Here is a 13,342-nt window from a genome sequence, read left to right as displayed (position 1 = left end):
AGACACAGAATCTGAAGCAGGCTCCAGGCTCTGAGCTGTCCGCACACAGCTAGACATGGGGCTCGAACTCACCAACCATGAAATCATGACCTGAGCCGAAGCCGATGCTTACTCAACTGAGCCACCCAGGCGCCCCATTAACTTTTTTTCAATGTTTATTGTTTTGAGAGAGAGAGACACACACACACAGAGTGCGAGCGGGGCGGGGAGGGGGCAGAAAGAGAGAGACACAGAATCCGAAGCAGTCTCCAGGCTCTGAGCTGTCAGCACAGAGCCCAACGCTGGGCTCAAACCCATGAATCGCAAGATCATGACCTGAGCTCAAGTCGGTCACTCAAGCAACCAAGCCACCCAGGTGTCCTTCACAGAGTCTTGAAGGAGGGGGAGAGTTTGTGGTGAAGAGGTATGAATTGGAGCTCCAGAGGGGGGAGATGAGGAGGAGAAAGTCACGTGAACATATGCAAGTAAGAAAGACCCAGATCTTGCTGAGAAATGGCAAGCAGTCCTGCAGGACTGATGATGAAGGGAGAGGGCGAGATTAGGCTCAAAACGGAGATTAGACCCAGGTCATTTTACTGTGAGGACGCCATTTCATTCTGTTTTTAAAACATTGCTTACTTGTAGGGTACCTTGCCTGTCGAAGCCCGGGAGAACACCTTATATCTGACAGCCTTTGCTGTGATTGGAATCAGAAAGGCTTTTGATATATGCTCCCTGATGGTAAGTAAGAGTTTCCTTTCTCCAACACCCATCCTCTGTTTCCTAACCATTTAGTGGGAGGGGCCACCTTGAAAATAAATTTAGTTTCAGGATCAAAGGATTTCAGAATTATGATAGGTATTAGAGACCCTGGGTAAGGTGAATTCAGTTGTCCAGTGTCACCGGCCAGCAAACTGTGGAGCTGACAGTAGAACCAGTAACTTGTGGCTGACATGGGAAAATGGCGGTGTCTCCTCTGCCTCCTGCCTGCATCTCTGGTAATGTTCTGATACGGATGTGACTGTTACCCTACACCCAAGGCATCTCGTATTGTGGAACCTCTGAGAACACACGATAGCCTGTCTGCTTCTTTGGGCTGTGCCATTTCATTTGCTTGGAAGTTGTGGGGAGAGAGGAGAGGCTTCGCCTGCGTGGATCAATGTGAAGGACTCCAAGGGAGCAGGAGCTTCCCTGATCGGGGGAGAGACCATCCCACACTGAGGTCAAACGTGCCTGCTTACAAATCGGAAGGGAATGAGACATGTCCTTCAAACCAGCATAGAGAACAGACATGGAAAATCCCAAAGGGGGTTATAGGGTCTCAGCCACAGAACAAAATAATGTTTGTAGTTTTTTCCAAGAGAATTGTTATTTATACTTAACGAGGCAAAATAGTCAACAAGGACAAGTTCCCAGGGGCCTAGAGGACAAGTTGACACCCACTGGTGCGTGAGGGAGGGGCAGTGGAGCTGGGACAGGAGAAGCCAGGAGAGCCGACCACGACATCACTCCGGCTTCCTCCTCACACACTTAAGTCGGGACCGAGTAATAGAGACGATGTTCCCAGGAATTCTTAGGATCAAAAAGCACTTTGGTAGCTTTTGGTTCTTTTCCTGCTATTTATGGTTTTCTTTAGTAAAACTCTGTTTGAAAATGTGAGTCTGTCCCAGCTCTGCTGAGGGGGAGTGGTGAAAGTCTAGGCCTGGCTTCTCCTTCCCAGGGGCTGCACCTGCTGCGGGAAGCAGAAACTAAAGGCGAAAACGTCTCCAGGGATGCCCTTTGCCAGGGGCAAAAGGCCTAACCCGGTTTGGACGAGCACGTTTTCCCTTCTGAGATTAGGCTCTGCTCCTTCTCCCAGAGGGCTTTGTTCCAGTGAGACACCATCCACTTCTATGAGGACAGTCTTCTTTCCACCCTTCGCCTTGCCTGCCCCAGGATGGTGCCCCCCCAGGGGTGGTTCGCATCAGTTGACAGGTTGAGGCTTGACAAACTTAGGTACCCTCTGCTCTTGTTTCCAGAAAATCAACACGGCCATCACTAAAGCTGACACCTTTCTGCTTGAAAATACCCTCTCAGCCCAGAGCACCTTTACACTGGCCATTGCTGCTTACGCTCTTTCCCTGGGAGATAAAACCCACCCGCAGTTTCGTTCAATTGTCTCAGCCCTGAAGAAGAAAGCTTTGGTTAAAGGTATGACTTGTTTCACACAATTTTTTCAGCAAGCGTTTAAGCACGTAGAGTGTGCTAATTCTGTGCAGGAGGTTAGGGCAGGCAAAGTTGAGTAAGGCACGGTGTCTGCCCTCGAGAAACCAACCGTCACAATACGATATATTAAGTGCTGTTATTCATTCACGCAGCTTATGTACTGAGTACCTCCTATGTACCAGATACTGTTCCAGGTTCTGGGGATAAAGCAACAGACCAAAATAAAACAGAACAAAGCAAAAAAAAAAAAAAAAAATCCAGGTCCTTGTGAAACTTACATTCTAGTTATGGGGAGACAGACAAACATGGTAAGTAAAATACTGCATACAGTGAATAGGTTGGATGATTGATAGGAAGCAAAATAAAGCAGGGAAAGGAGACAAGGAGAAGGGGTAGTTTGTAATTTTAGATACAGTGGTCAGGCTTGAGCCTCACTGAGAAGGTGGTACTTGAGTAGAGACCTGAAGGAGGTGAGGAAGCAAGCTGGTGGATATCTTGAGGAATGTTCCTGATGGAGAAGCCGCATGTGCAAATGCCTGAGGCAGGAGGGTGCCTGGAGCTCCGTGAATGACAAGGAAGGTCATATACAGCCTTGGAGGTCATCACAGGAGCTCTGCAAGACCCCTGTATACAGTTGTGCAATGTAGACAGCCCCCACCCAAGCCAGTGAACTGAGGCTGAAATCCAGCCCGTGCATCCCGCTGCCATGCATCCTAGTTTGGGTCTGCTTCTGCCCAGAGCAAAAGGTGCCTGTGTCTCATTCACATCAAGGTACTGGGTGGGTGGAGGGGAGGGGGGCAATGGAAGCACTAAACCTTTAACTTCTGCTTTGAGTGAAAAGGGAAGGCATTGGAGGATTTTTTATCAGAGGTGTACTGATTACCAGTTTATTGCACTTTCCACTCTGGCTTATGTTGTACTGAGTTGGCTATATATGTATTTCATTTTGAAACATAAAGATACCACTTCCTATAGGTCAAGAGTAAAGAAATGGAAAGAGGGTAGCAGTGATCATTGGCCAGTGTGCCCGTACCAGCATGGATATGGTTGGGTACTTCTGAGCCCTCTTCTGGCTGAGGTTTTCTGAAAGCTTAATAAATCTAACACGAGGTGTGTCACTGTTTACAAGATTTTTTTTCTGTCATCGTTTAAAAATGACTGAATCATAAAATACACCTCGAAACCACTTGTACAGTGTTTTTAAAATAACACAAAAGAAATGTCTTGGGTCTTGTAAGATAGGGATCATAAAGTCATAGAATTGAAGAGCTAGAAGAGATCTTAATAATTCAAATAATGTTTGAGCTGCAAGTATCTTTAAAAACCAAATCTTTTATTCTGAATACAGCAAATCTGAGTCTCTGAGAGGGAGGGGAAGCATTACCCAAAGTCATGTAAATAATGTAATTATGAATTGTAAACAGATACATCAAAATTTTGACTAATCTTCAAAAATAATTTCCAAATATGCCTCACTGTTTTTTAAAATATAATTTGCGCAAAAAAGGACTTAAAGTGACAGTTTAAATTACTACAGTAATAACAAATATAATTTAGAACCTAATTTATGAAAAGTGCTACATATATGAAATTATCTTTAGTGCTTTAAACTCGAAGAGATTAAAAAAGAATGAACTAAGATTTTGGGTGTGATCTCAATTTCTAGGTTGTAGATTTTTTTTCTGTCAGGGAGAAAAGTTCTTCAATTTATCTCACCGTGTCAATAATAACAATAAAGCTTTCTATGTGTATGGTGCTCTCTGGTTGATAAAAAGTTACATTTGGTATCTCATCTGAGTCTCACTGCAAGGAAATAAGTACTATGTACACTTTAGGTATTAGAAAATGAGTCCCACAAAACAAAACAGAATTCTTCCAAAATGACATGGTCATTTCCTGGTAGAGCAGAGACTAGAACCTGGGTGTACTGGTTACCAGTTGGTTACACTTCTCCCTTTACGGTACTGCTTCTCCCCAGTACATGCGGACTTTGCATGATGACCTTTTTGAGTAAAGACAGAACTGTATTAAGAGATCTTATTACATACTGGTCACCTTGAAGAAGTTCTTCTTACAAAAGAGTAAGAAACTTCTAGAAATCAGAAGGCCACTACCAGTAAAAACGTCTAGAAACCTGCTAGAAGTATATCAAATTCACATATATTTTTTTAAATTTATTTATTTATTTTGAGAGAGGGAGAGAGAGCGAGAGAGCACAAGCATGAGCAGGGGAGGGGCAGAGAGAGAGGGAGAGAGAGAATCCCAAGCAGGCTCCGCACTGTCAGCACAGAGCCCGATGTGGGGCTCCATCTCACAAACTGTGAGATCATGACCTGAGCTAAAATCAAGAGTCAGACACTTAACTAACTGAGCCACCCAGGCGCCCCTCAAATTCACATTTTTAATCACATTAATGAATGTGATTTGTTGATGTTCAGGCGATCCAGTCATTTATCGCTTTTGGAAAGATGATCTTCAACAGGAAAGCACATCCACACCTAGCCCCAGTACAGCACACGTGGTAGAAACCACTGCCTACGCTTTACTCACCAGTCTGAGCTTGAAAGACATAAATTACGTTAACCCAATCATCAGATGGCTATCTGAAGAGCAGAGGTACGGAGGCGGCTTTTATTCAACCCAGGTAACATTTCTCTGTCTGGTTTTACCCTCCTGAAGACATTTGCCCTCCTCCTGCACGACATGTGCCACATTCATTCTGTCGCCCATGCTTTCGTCCTCCCGCCAAGATCTAAATAAATGACTAGAGTCAAAAGACCCTTAGAGATTATCTGCAGTGACACCCTTCTCCTACAGCAGAGGAAGTCAGCCCCAAGAGGTTCGTTCATGGAGTTAGTGGCACAGCCAAAATTAAAACTCACATCTCCTGACTCTAAATCCACTACTTCCTCTATGATTCTTAATGATCACGAAGGGCTAGTAAGGTTATCAGTGATTCCATCACATCCTATGTAATGAACAGAGGCCACCGTGTGGACCAAAGTACTGATATTCCCTACCCCCCAAAATCAGTAAAAAGTGAGAGAAATACTGACTGTTACGGTTTGCCTAGCTACCAGTGTAAACTCATTTATGTATGTATGTTTTGTAGTTATTATGTAGTTGTATAATATGCTCTGTTTTCAAAGATGAGCTCAAACGTTAGCATCTTCTCTGTTCCTTGAATGTTTGGATGATCGTAGAATGTGTTTATAAAATTTAGAGCTAGAGGGGTCCTTTAAGGTTACTTTAGTGATTATCTAATCTGAGGAGGCAAATGAATTTCATCTTGGAGACAAGTGTAGGCTTAGCAGGGAAGAGTGTCCCATTGATTATCATGCCATGTCACAGGCAGACGGGGTAGCCACGTGTTTGACGCCTCTGATCTAGTCAGTCACATTTCCCAATCTTGCACATGAGGAAGATGAGACCTAGAAAAATAAAGTTCACTCATTCATTCCTTCAACAAATACTTGTTCAGTAGCTACTAAATGTAATGGATGCCAAGAAATCTTACATTACAGTGGTAGAAGCAGAAAATGAAAACGGAATAATAGAGAGGGAGAACGTTATTTATGGCCTCACTGTGGAGTTATCTAAGGTGAGACTTAAGGATAAAAAGGAGACAGTCATGCAAGGATTAGGAGGCATTCTGCAAAGAGTGACTGGCCTGAGGTCATGCACCCAGGACACCTGGAGAGCCTGGAACTGAGGCCACACTTCCTTCCTCTCCCTGCCAACAGCAGCATCCTTACTGGGGAGGGAGAGACCTCCACCTAGGAGCCCTTCACCAATTTCACTCAGTCAGCTGGAGTTTCCCCACTGGTCAGTGCATCCTCACCCTCTCATAAGAAAGCAGATTTGTAAATACAGGGAAGGTATAAATGAGCTAAACCTGTTTTTGTGCCTTGCTGATTGCTGACAGGATACAATTAATGCCATCGAGGGCCTGACGGAATATTCACTCCTGATAAAACAACTCCACTTGAACATGGACATCAATGTCTCTTACAAGCATAAAGGTGACCTCCACCGTTATAAGATGACAGAGACGAATTTCCTTGGGAGGCCAATAGAGGTAAATTAAGGACTTTTTATAAAATTTTATAACTGGGTGGGCCCTTTGAAGTCATGTGTTCCCCTCTTACTTTACAAATGTATCTATTTACTACTTAAAAATACATTGAGTACCTGCTATGTCCCGGGCACTGGGAATTCAAAAGCAAAGTGTATGAAGAAACTGGGTACTCGGGGAGACTGCTGTTTTAACAGACAGAAAAAAAATTAGAGCCTTGGTAGGGACATGGAAGGACAGAGCAGGGTCTCCTGACCCAAGGTGAGAGGTAGGAATTTGTCAAGTGCGTCCAGATGCGCAGGTTAAATCTGGGAGAATCAGGATGAGTTAGCAAGGTGAAGAAAAGGGGGAAAACATTCTAGTCAGAGAGAACAGTATGCACAAAGGTGCAGTGGTAGGAGTGAGAGGGAAGACACGTGTGGACATCCACCAGTGGTTCCACGTGGGCCTGTCATACACACAAAGTATGGCCAAACTGAGGGATTGGCCTTTGGGTCCCCTGACAGCTTACCCCATGTATCCCTGCTGGATTTTTTTTTTATGAAAACCTCAATGGCCTGTGAAAATTTCCCAAAGTAAAGGACACGTTGGAAGAACTAGTTTCTGTGTCAATAAGAGTAGATGCTAGTAAACGGCTGCTAACATATATTTTTCTAATTACCACATTTCAGATTATCTTAGGTCATATTTAAATACACAGATGACTGGAAATAGTTTTTAACTGTCTACATGCTCTACAAATCCATGTTTGGGAGAAGTAAGTAGGCATGAGAAATAAAATTGAACGCGAAAATTAAAAACAATTGGCCCACAGATAAAAAAAAAAGATAGGTATGGATATGGATATATAGACAGAGATATAGACATATTCCAACACTTGAAAGTCCAGAGACCTCAAATAAAAATCTGCCTCCAAACTCTTAAAAAACCAGACGATCAGGCAACAGGGTGTTGGCCACAGCAAGCACTCTTCAGTCGGTCCCAGTTTCTGGCAGTCACGTGACGTGTGTGTGTGTGTGTGTGTGTGTGTGTGTGTGTGTGCCCTTTGTGTGCCCTTGCTTGGTGCCTGGGCCTCTGCAGGCACGTGTGCTTATGGCCCCCAGGGTTGGTAATGTGTCTCCTTTCTCTGGGAGCGTGTAGACTTCTCCAGAGGTTCACATTCCAAGCCGATGGTCTAAGATCTCATGAGGAGCTCTTGACCTGAGCGGCAAGATAGGCCCACCGGAGATGTAACTGCAGTTAATTCTCCTCTACAGGGCTAATGCTGTAAGGGCCTCTTGCCATTTTTAAATAACTAAAACTCAGCCCATGACGCTGTCTTTGTATAAAACTCAGGCTATGAGTATCTAGTCTGGAATATCTCTATGCCAGCATTTCCTGAAATGCATTACCTAACAAAGGTTTGGTGGTCAAGTTAGTGTGGGACACTCTAGTTTAAATGAAGTTAATCAAGTTTGTTCATAGAGGATTCCTACCCCACCCTTCATATGTATATGAGTAATTGTGGTGACCCTGGGGAAGAATGGGCAATGGAGGGACATGGGGACGGGGGCAGGGCAACAGTATTCATTTCCCAAACTTATCTGTCACTCAAGTTCATAGAACCCATTCCTCATGCAGCATCTTGATGCACTGGCTTTTCAGTAAATGCTGCTATCTTCCATCAGGGAGAACAAGAGAATTGGCCTTGTTATCTACATTTACTAAAATCTAGAGGAAGGGCTGACAACTCTTCATGCACACCGAATCCCCTTTGCACTAGTGTGCTAAGTGAGGGAAGGGGCAGCCCGCAGCCTTGGAGCGAGCAAGAAACCTACTCTTTGGGCCTCTTGCTCAGGATGGCCTCTCCCACGCCTTCCACACATCAGGGAGCATTTGTACAACAGGGCTTCTCCGGAGGGGAGGCTTTCTTAACCCAGTCCTGACCTTCGCTCTCCTCCTGGAAGGACGGAAGAAGAGTGTCAGCACCTAAGGATCTGGCAGGCTTAAGTGAGGTCCCGGATGGGGCAACGGGGTTTGAATAAAAGACCAGTGGAAGTGGAGGAGATGAGCCTCCTCCTGAGGCACTGAAAGGGATTTATTCCGTTGGCAAAAGGAGATGAAGATCCAGTTCTATCATAACCATATATAAATGAAAACATAACCCAAAGTGGCCTCTGCTGTGTTGGTTTTGCGGGCTTGCTCGGGAGAGCTCAAGACGTGGTATTCATACGGACAAGGGAAAAGGAATTTCCAGCACTTCTAGCGTCTGTGTGCACAGGATCTCCACTGTCTTATCCATTGAATCTCACAGAAGCCCAGAGAGAGGAAGCTGGCAGGTGTCAGGCTACTTTTCATTGTTCTGTCCTCCCTCCCTATTGAAGAAGAAAACAAAGCACAGTTTCTCATCCACCTTTCCAGGTGCCCCTCAATGATGACCTCGTCGTCAGTACTGGGTATAGCAATGGCGTGGCTACGGTGCACGTAAGTATTTCATTGAGAGCCGATTTCAACCATATGTCTGCTTGTACTAAGTAACATGAAAGAAAGTTAGGGACTTTGCCACAAAGTTACAGAGATCTAGGCTTGGGCAACCAGGACTAAAGTAGGATTCTTTTACTCATTCTTTTTAGCTGTCTCAGTAGCAATCCTCACAATTTCTTTTTGCAGATGGCTACGTTAATCCTTGTACGTATATAGTCTTTGTATTTGTGGAAATTATATATATATATATATAATTATACATATATATATAATTTTATGGTTCTGTAGTTGTATGTGTGTATGACGCATGTGTGTGATTATACACACATATATATCCCTGCTTTCTATGGTTAGTAACATAGTCACGCAATTCTCCAGCATCATTGCAGATTGATGAATATATGTAAGGACTTAAGTTTCTATTATTTTAACTGTAGACTGCATGCACATACACAAACAGCTTAGAGAAACGTGTGACTGACTGCCGAATGGCTAAGATGAACTAACTACATATTCTAAGCATCAATTAGATGCTTACTGATGATTTCAGTTATGCTCTTATCTTTGGCATGTCCATTCCATCTAAGACTTTATGAGATTGCATGGTTGGGTTGGTGGGGGAGACAGACTGTGCATTTCTCTGTCACTTCTAGTTGCTCTCAGTATATCTACTTCTGGCAGCACCTCTGTCCTTCCCTGCACACCTGTAATTTGTCATTTACTACGGTGGCATGGGGGTTAGGAGAAAACCATACTTCCTGGCCTTGAAGTGTTTTGCATGAAATTAGAGTAAACAGGTTCCAGGACAAGAGGCTTAGGAACTTTTCTATACAGTAAAGTACTCAGATTTGACCACATGGGATTTGGCAAGATTCTGCCTGGCTAGATGTCATTTTTTTTTTTTTTTTTTTTTTTGCCTACTTGGGCTTCTCAGGTATGTTTCAAATTATAGAGTTTGCTAAAAGTCCAGCTGTTGGGAAATGAGTCTTTGCTATACCCCATTTGTACTGGATTGTGGAATCAATACTTTGGGCATTTCACCTGCAGCAACAGTACAGCCATGATGCCTTCCCCACTGTCCTGTTTTTTGTTTTTTATTCTTAAGTTAGTTAACATACAGTGTAGTCTTGGCTTCAGGAGTAGAACCCAGTGATCCCACTTACATACGACACAAGTGTCCTCCTTAATGCCCATCACCCGTTTAGCCCATCCCCATCAACCCTCAGTTTGTTCTCTGTATTTAAGAGTCTCTCTTATGGTTTGCCTCCCTCTCTGTTTTTATCTTATTTTTCCTTCCCTTTCCCCCATGGTCATCTGTTAAGTTTCTCAAATTCCACATATGAGTGAAGTCATGTGATATATGTCTTTCTCTGACTTATTTCACTTAGCATAATATCCTCCAGTTCCATCCATGTTGTTGCAAATGGCAAGATTTCATTCTTTTTCATCACCAAGTAGTATTCCATTATATATATTTGTGTGTGTGTGTGTGTGTGTGTGTGTGTGTGTGTGTATACATACCACATCTTCTTTATCCGTTGATAGACATTTGGGCCCTTTCCGTACTTTGGCTATTGTTGATAGTGCTTCTATAAACATTGGGGTGCATATGCCCCTTTGAATCAGCACTCCTGTATCCTTTGGATGAATTCCTAGTAGTGCAATTGCTGGGGCATAGGGTAGTTCTCGTTTTAAATTTTTGGAAGAACCTCTACACTGTTTTCCAGAGTGGCTGCCCTGCCCTGTTTTAAATAGACTGTTGTCCACACGTCCCAACGTAGGTAACAACTGTGGTTCAGAAAACCAGTACTTCTGAGGAAATCTGCAGCTTTCATTTGAAAATTGAAGCCCAAGACATAGAAGGTAAAACAGAACGATACACGCTGTAATTGTGTGCCTTTTTTTTTCTACCTGTGGCCTTCACATCCCTCTCCTGGTGGGTTGGTTCTCTCCTCCACTCCAAAAGCAAGCCCCCTTGCACCCTGAAGTACCCCTCTAACCTTCGCTCTGGGGTCAGGGTACATGCTCTCCTCTGCCCTGATAGCTTCCATTTGCGGCTCAAAGGCCTGTTCCTCCAGGAAACTTTCCGGCCACCAGTGAATCCAGGCATCGGCCCTTTCTCCCTCCAACCTTCTGCAAACACGTTACCTTCAATAACTCCTTCCTTAAATCATAACTTCTTTGAGAGCAGGGAACTGTTACAGCTATTGGTATTGTCAGCAGCCATGAATTGCCATTAAAATCACCAGCACCGCCAGCTTCCAAATCAAAAATCATGTTTAAATGTGTTCAGGGACCTTTTCGTTAGTTATTCTGTTGCGACAGGGCACAAAACAGCTAAGAATGGTTTACTCTCATTTTTTGTTTGCTTGTTTTTTGTATGCGCAGCTTCCAGCTACAGACGCTACAGCGACTCAGATTACAAACGCATAGTAGCATGTGCCAGGTAAGCCTGTTTCCACAGAGGGGAGCACAGACTCAGGGCCTCACTTGTGCCATGGCATTATCTCTTTACATCTTTTGGAGTTTTAAGATGGCCGGAAGATGCAAAATTGTGCGCTTGTTAAAATGCAGAACATAACGGGTATTCTTAGCTACTTTGTAGAACAGCTTCATTTTTGCTCATAGTTTTCCCTCCCACATTTGGCCTTCTTCTAATTCAAACACTATAATATCGATTTTTTCTGTCTTCCAGAAAGGTAGAGAGGAGATAGAAGGATGAGGAAAAGAAAAAGCAAAAGATTTTCTTATAAGCAGCTTCTACTCTCTTACTTAGATCCCCAGAAAATTCCCTAGCCATTATCAGCCAGTGGTTCTCAACTCAGGCTGCACATGGAAGTCAGCTGGAGAGCTTTTAGAACTATCCAAAACTCGGGACGCCTGGGTGGCTTGGTTGGTTAAGCGTCCGACTTCAGCTCAGGTCACGATCTCATGGTCCGTGAGTTCGAGCCCCGCGTCGGGCTCTGGGCTGACGGCTCAGAGCCTGGAGCCTGCTTCAGATTCTGTGTCTCCCTCTCTCTCTGTCCCTCCCCTGTTCATGCTCTGTCTCTCTCTGTCTCAAAAATAAATAAATGTTGGGGTGCCTGGGTGGCGCAGTCGGTTGAGCGTCCGACTTCAGCCAGGTCACGATCTCGCGGTCCAGGAGTTCGAGCCCCGCGTCGGGCTCTGGGCTGATGGTGGCTCAGAGCCTGGAGCCTGTTTCCGATTCTGTGTTTCCCTCTCTCTCTGCCCCTCCCCCGTTCATGCTCTGTCTCTCTCTGTCCCAAAAATAAATAAACGTTGAAAAAAAAATATTTAAAAAAAAAAATGTTAAAAAAAAATTAAAAAAAAAAAAAAAAAGAACTATCCAAAACTCTAGCTCACCCCCAGAGGTTATCCTGATGGCAGCCAGCGTCGAGAGCCACCAGCCCTCCACAGGCTAACTCCAGAGCCCCGAACTGGCCACTGTAACAGTTTCCTGTTGCTCCTTGGTAACAATTTACCAGAAACTTAATGGTTACAAAGCCCAGATTTATTCTCTTACAATTCTGGAGGTCAGAAGTCCTGCCTGAAATCAATGGGCTACCTTCCTCCTAGAGACTCTAGGGGAGAATCCACTTCCTTGCCTCTTCCAGATGCTGGAGGCAACCATCTCCCCTGCTTCTTTCCCTTATAAAGACCCTAGTGATTACACTGCCCCCCCCCAGATAATCCAGAATAATCTCTTGATTGCAAGACCCTTAAATTAATCACATCTGCAAGTCCCTTTTGCTGCATAAGGTAACGTATTCACAGGTTCAGGGAATTAGGACGTGGACATCTTCAGGGGCCATTATTCTGCTCACCATATCCACTATCCTAAAACACTTCTAAAAGTGTAGGCTTTTGAAAATATGTGTACGTATCTTAGTGCTCACATAGAGTGAATCAGTCAGTGGCAAAGCCATGTTAGAGCGCAGGCTTCTGCCTCCTTCCTTTCATTACCCCTCAGCACTTCCTGTTGGGCTCTGTTTCCTTATTCTTCATATTCTCAATAACTGATTTCTGTGGTTGGTACTCTGCTGATTTTACTGATCATCACATGTGATGTCAAAGCACTCAGTATGGATAACTCAGAAATTCCATCGAGTTGTGTCATAGATTTGAGATGAAAAGGATTTTAGGGATGATATTGTAATCCCTTATTTTAGAAATAAAGAGGGGCGCCTGGGTGGCTCTGTCCGTTAAGCCTCCGACTCTTGGTTTCGACTCAGGTCATGATCTCACAGTTTGTGAGTTTGAGCCCTGCATCAGGCTCTGCACTGACAGTGCTGGGCCTGCTTGGGATTCTCTCTCTCTCTCTCTCTCTCTCTCTCTCTCTCTCCCTCTCTCTCTCTGCCCCTCCCCTGCTCATGCGCTCTCTCTTTCTCTCCAAATAAATAAATTAACTTAAAAAAAAGTTTAGAAATAAAGAGACAGAGACACAAAGAGGTGAGGTAATCCGCCAAGTTGTCACAGAGTTGGTGGCAAAGCCAGGGCCTCAAGCCGCAGACCCTGACACCCAGTCCAGGATCTGAGCCACCTCCTCCAATCAGTATAACCTGAGCCCACTGACCTCAGGGAACAGCACACTGCTTCCCACTGCCTCCTTCCCAGCCATTG

General features: G+C 44.3%; 1 protein-coding gene across 1 annotated transcript in view; it reads left to right on the top strand.

Moving 5' to 3' along the window:
* The window catches only part of C5 (complement C5), a 91,354-nt gene that overhangs the window by 58,524 nt on the left and 19,488 nt on the right, over positions 1-13,342 (top strand). The window contains exons 27-33 of the mRNA XM_045042934.1: positions 625-720; positions 1,998-2,169; positions 4,623-4,828; positions 6,110-6,262; positions 8,660-8,722; positions 10,504-10,585; positions 11,111-11,168. Of these exons, the coding sequence (XP_044898869.1) occupies positions 625-720; positions 1,998-2,169; positions 4,623-4,828; positions 6,110-6,262; positions 8,660-8,722; positions 10,504-10,585; positions 11,111-11,168 (830 nt within the window). The remainder of the gene's footprint in view (positions 1-624; positions 721-1,997; positions 2,170-4,622; positions 4,829-6,109; positions 6,263-8,659; positions 8,723-10,503; positions 10,586-11,110; positions 11,169-13,342) is intronic.

The sequence above is a fragment of the Felis catus genome, chromosome D4 (assembly GCF_018350175.1).
Source record: "Felis catus isolate Fca126 chromosome D4, F.catus_Fca126_mat1.0, whole genome shotgun sequence".
Lineage (NCBI taxonomy): Eukaryota > Metazoa > Chordata > Mammalia > Carnivora > Felidae > Felis > Felis catus.
The sequence above is the reverse complement of the archived record's forward strand: the minus strand, read 5'-3'. Positions and strand labels throughout refer to the sequence as shown.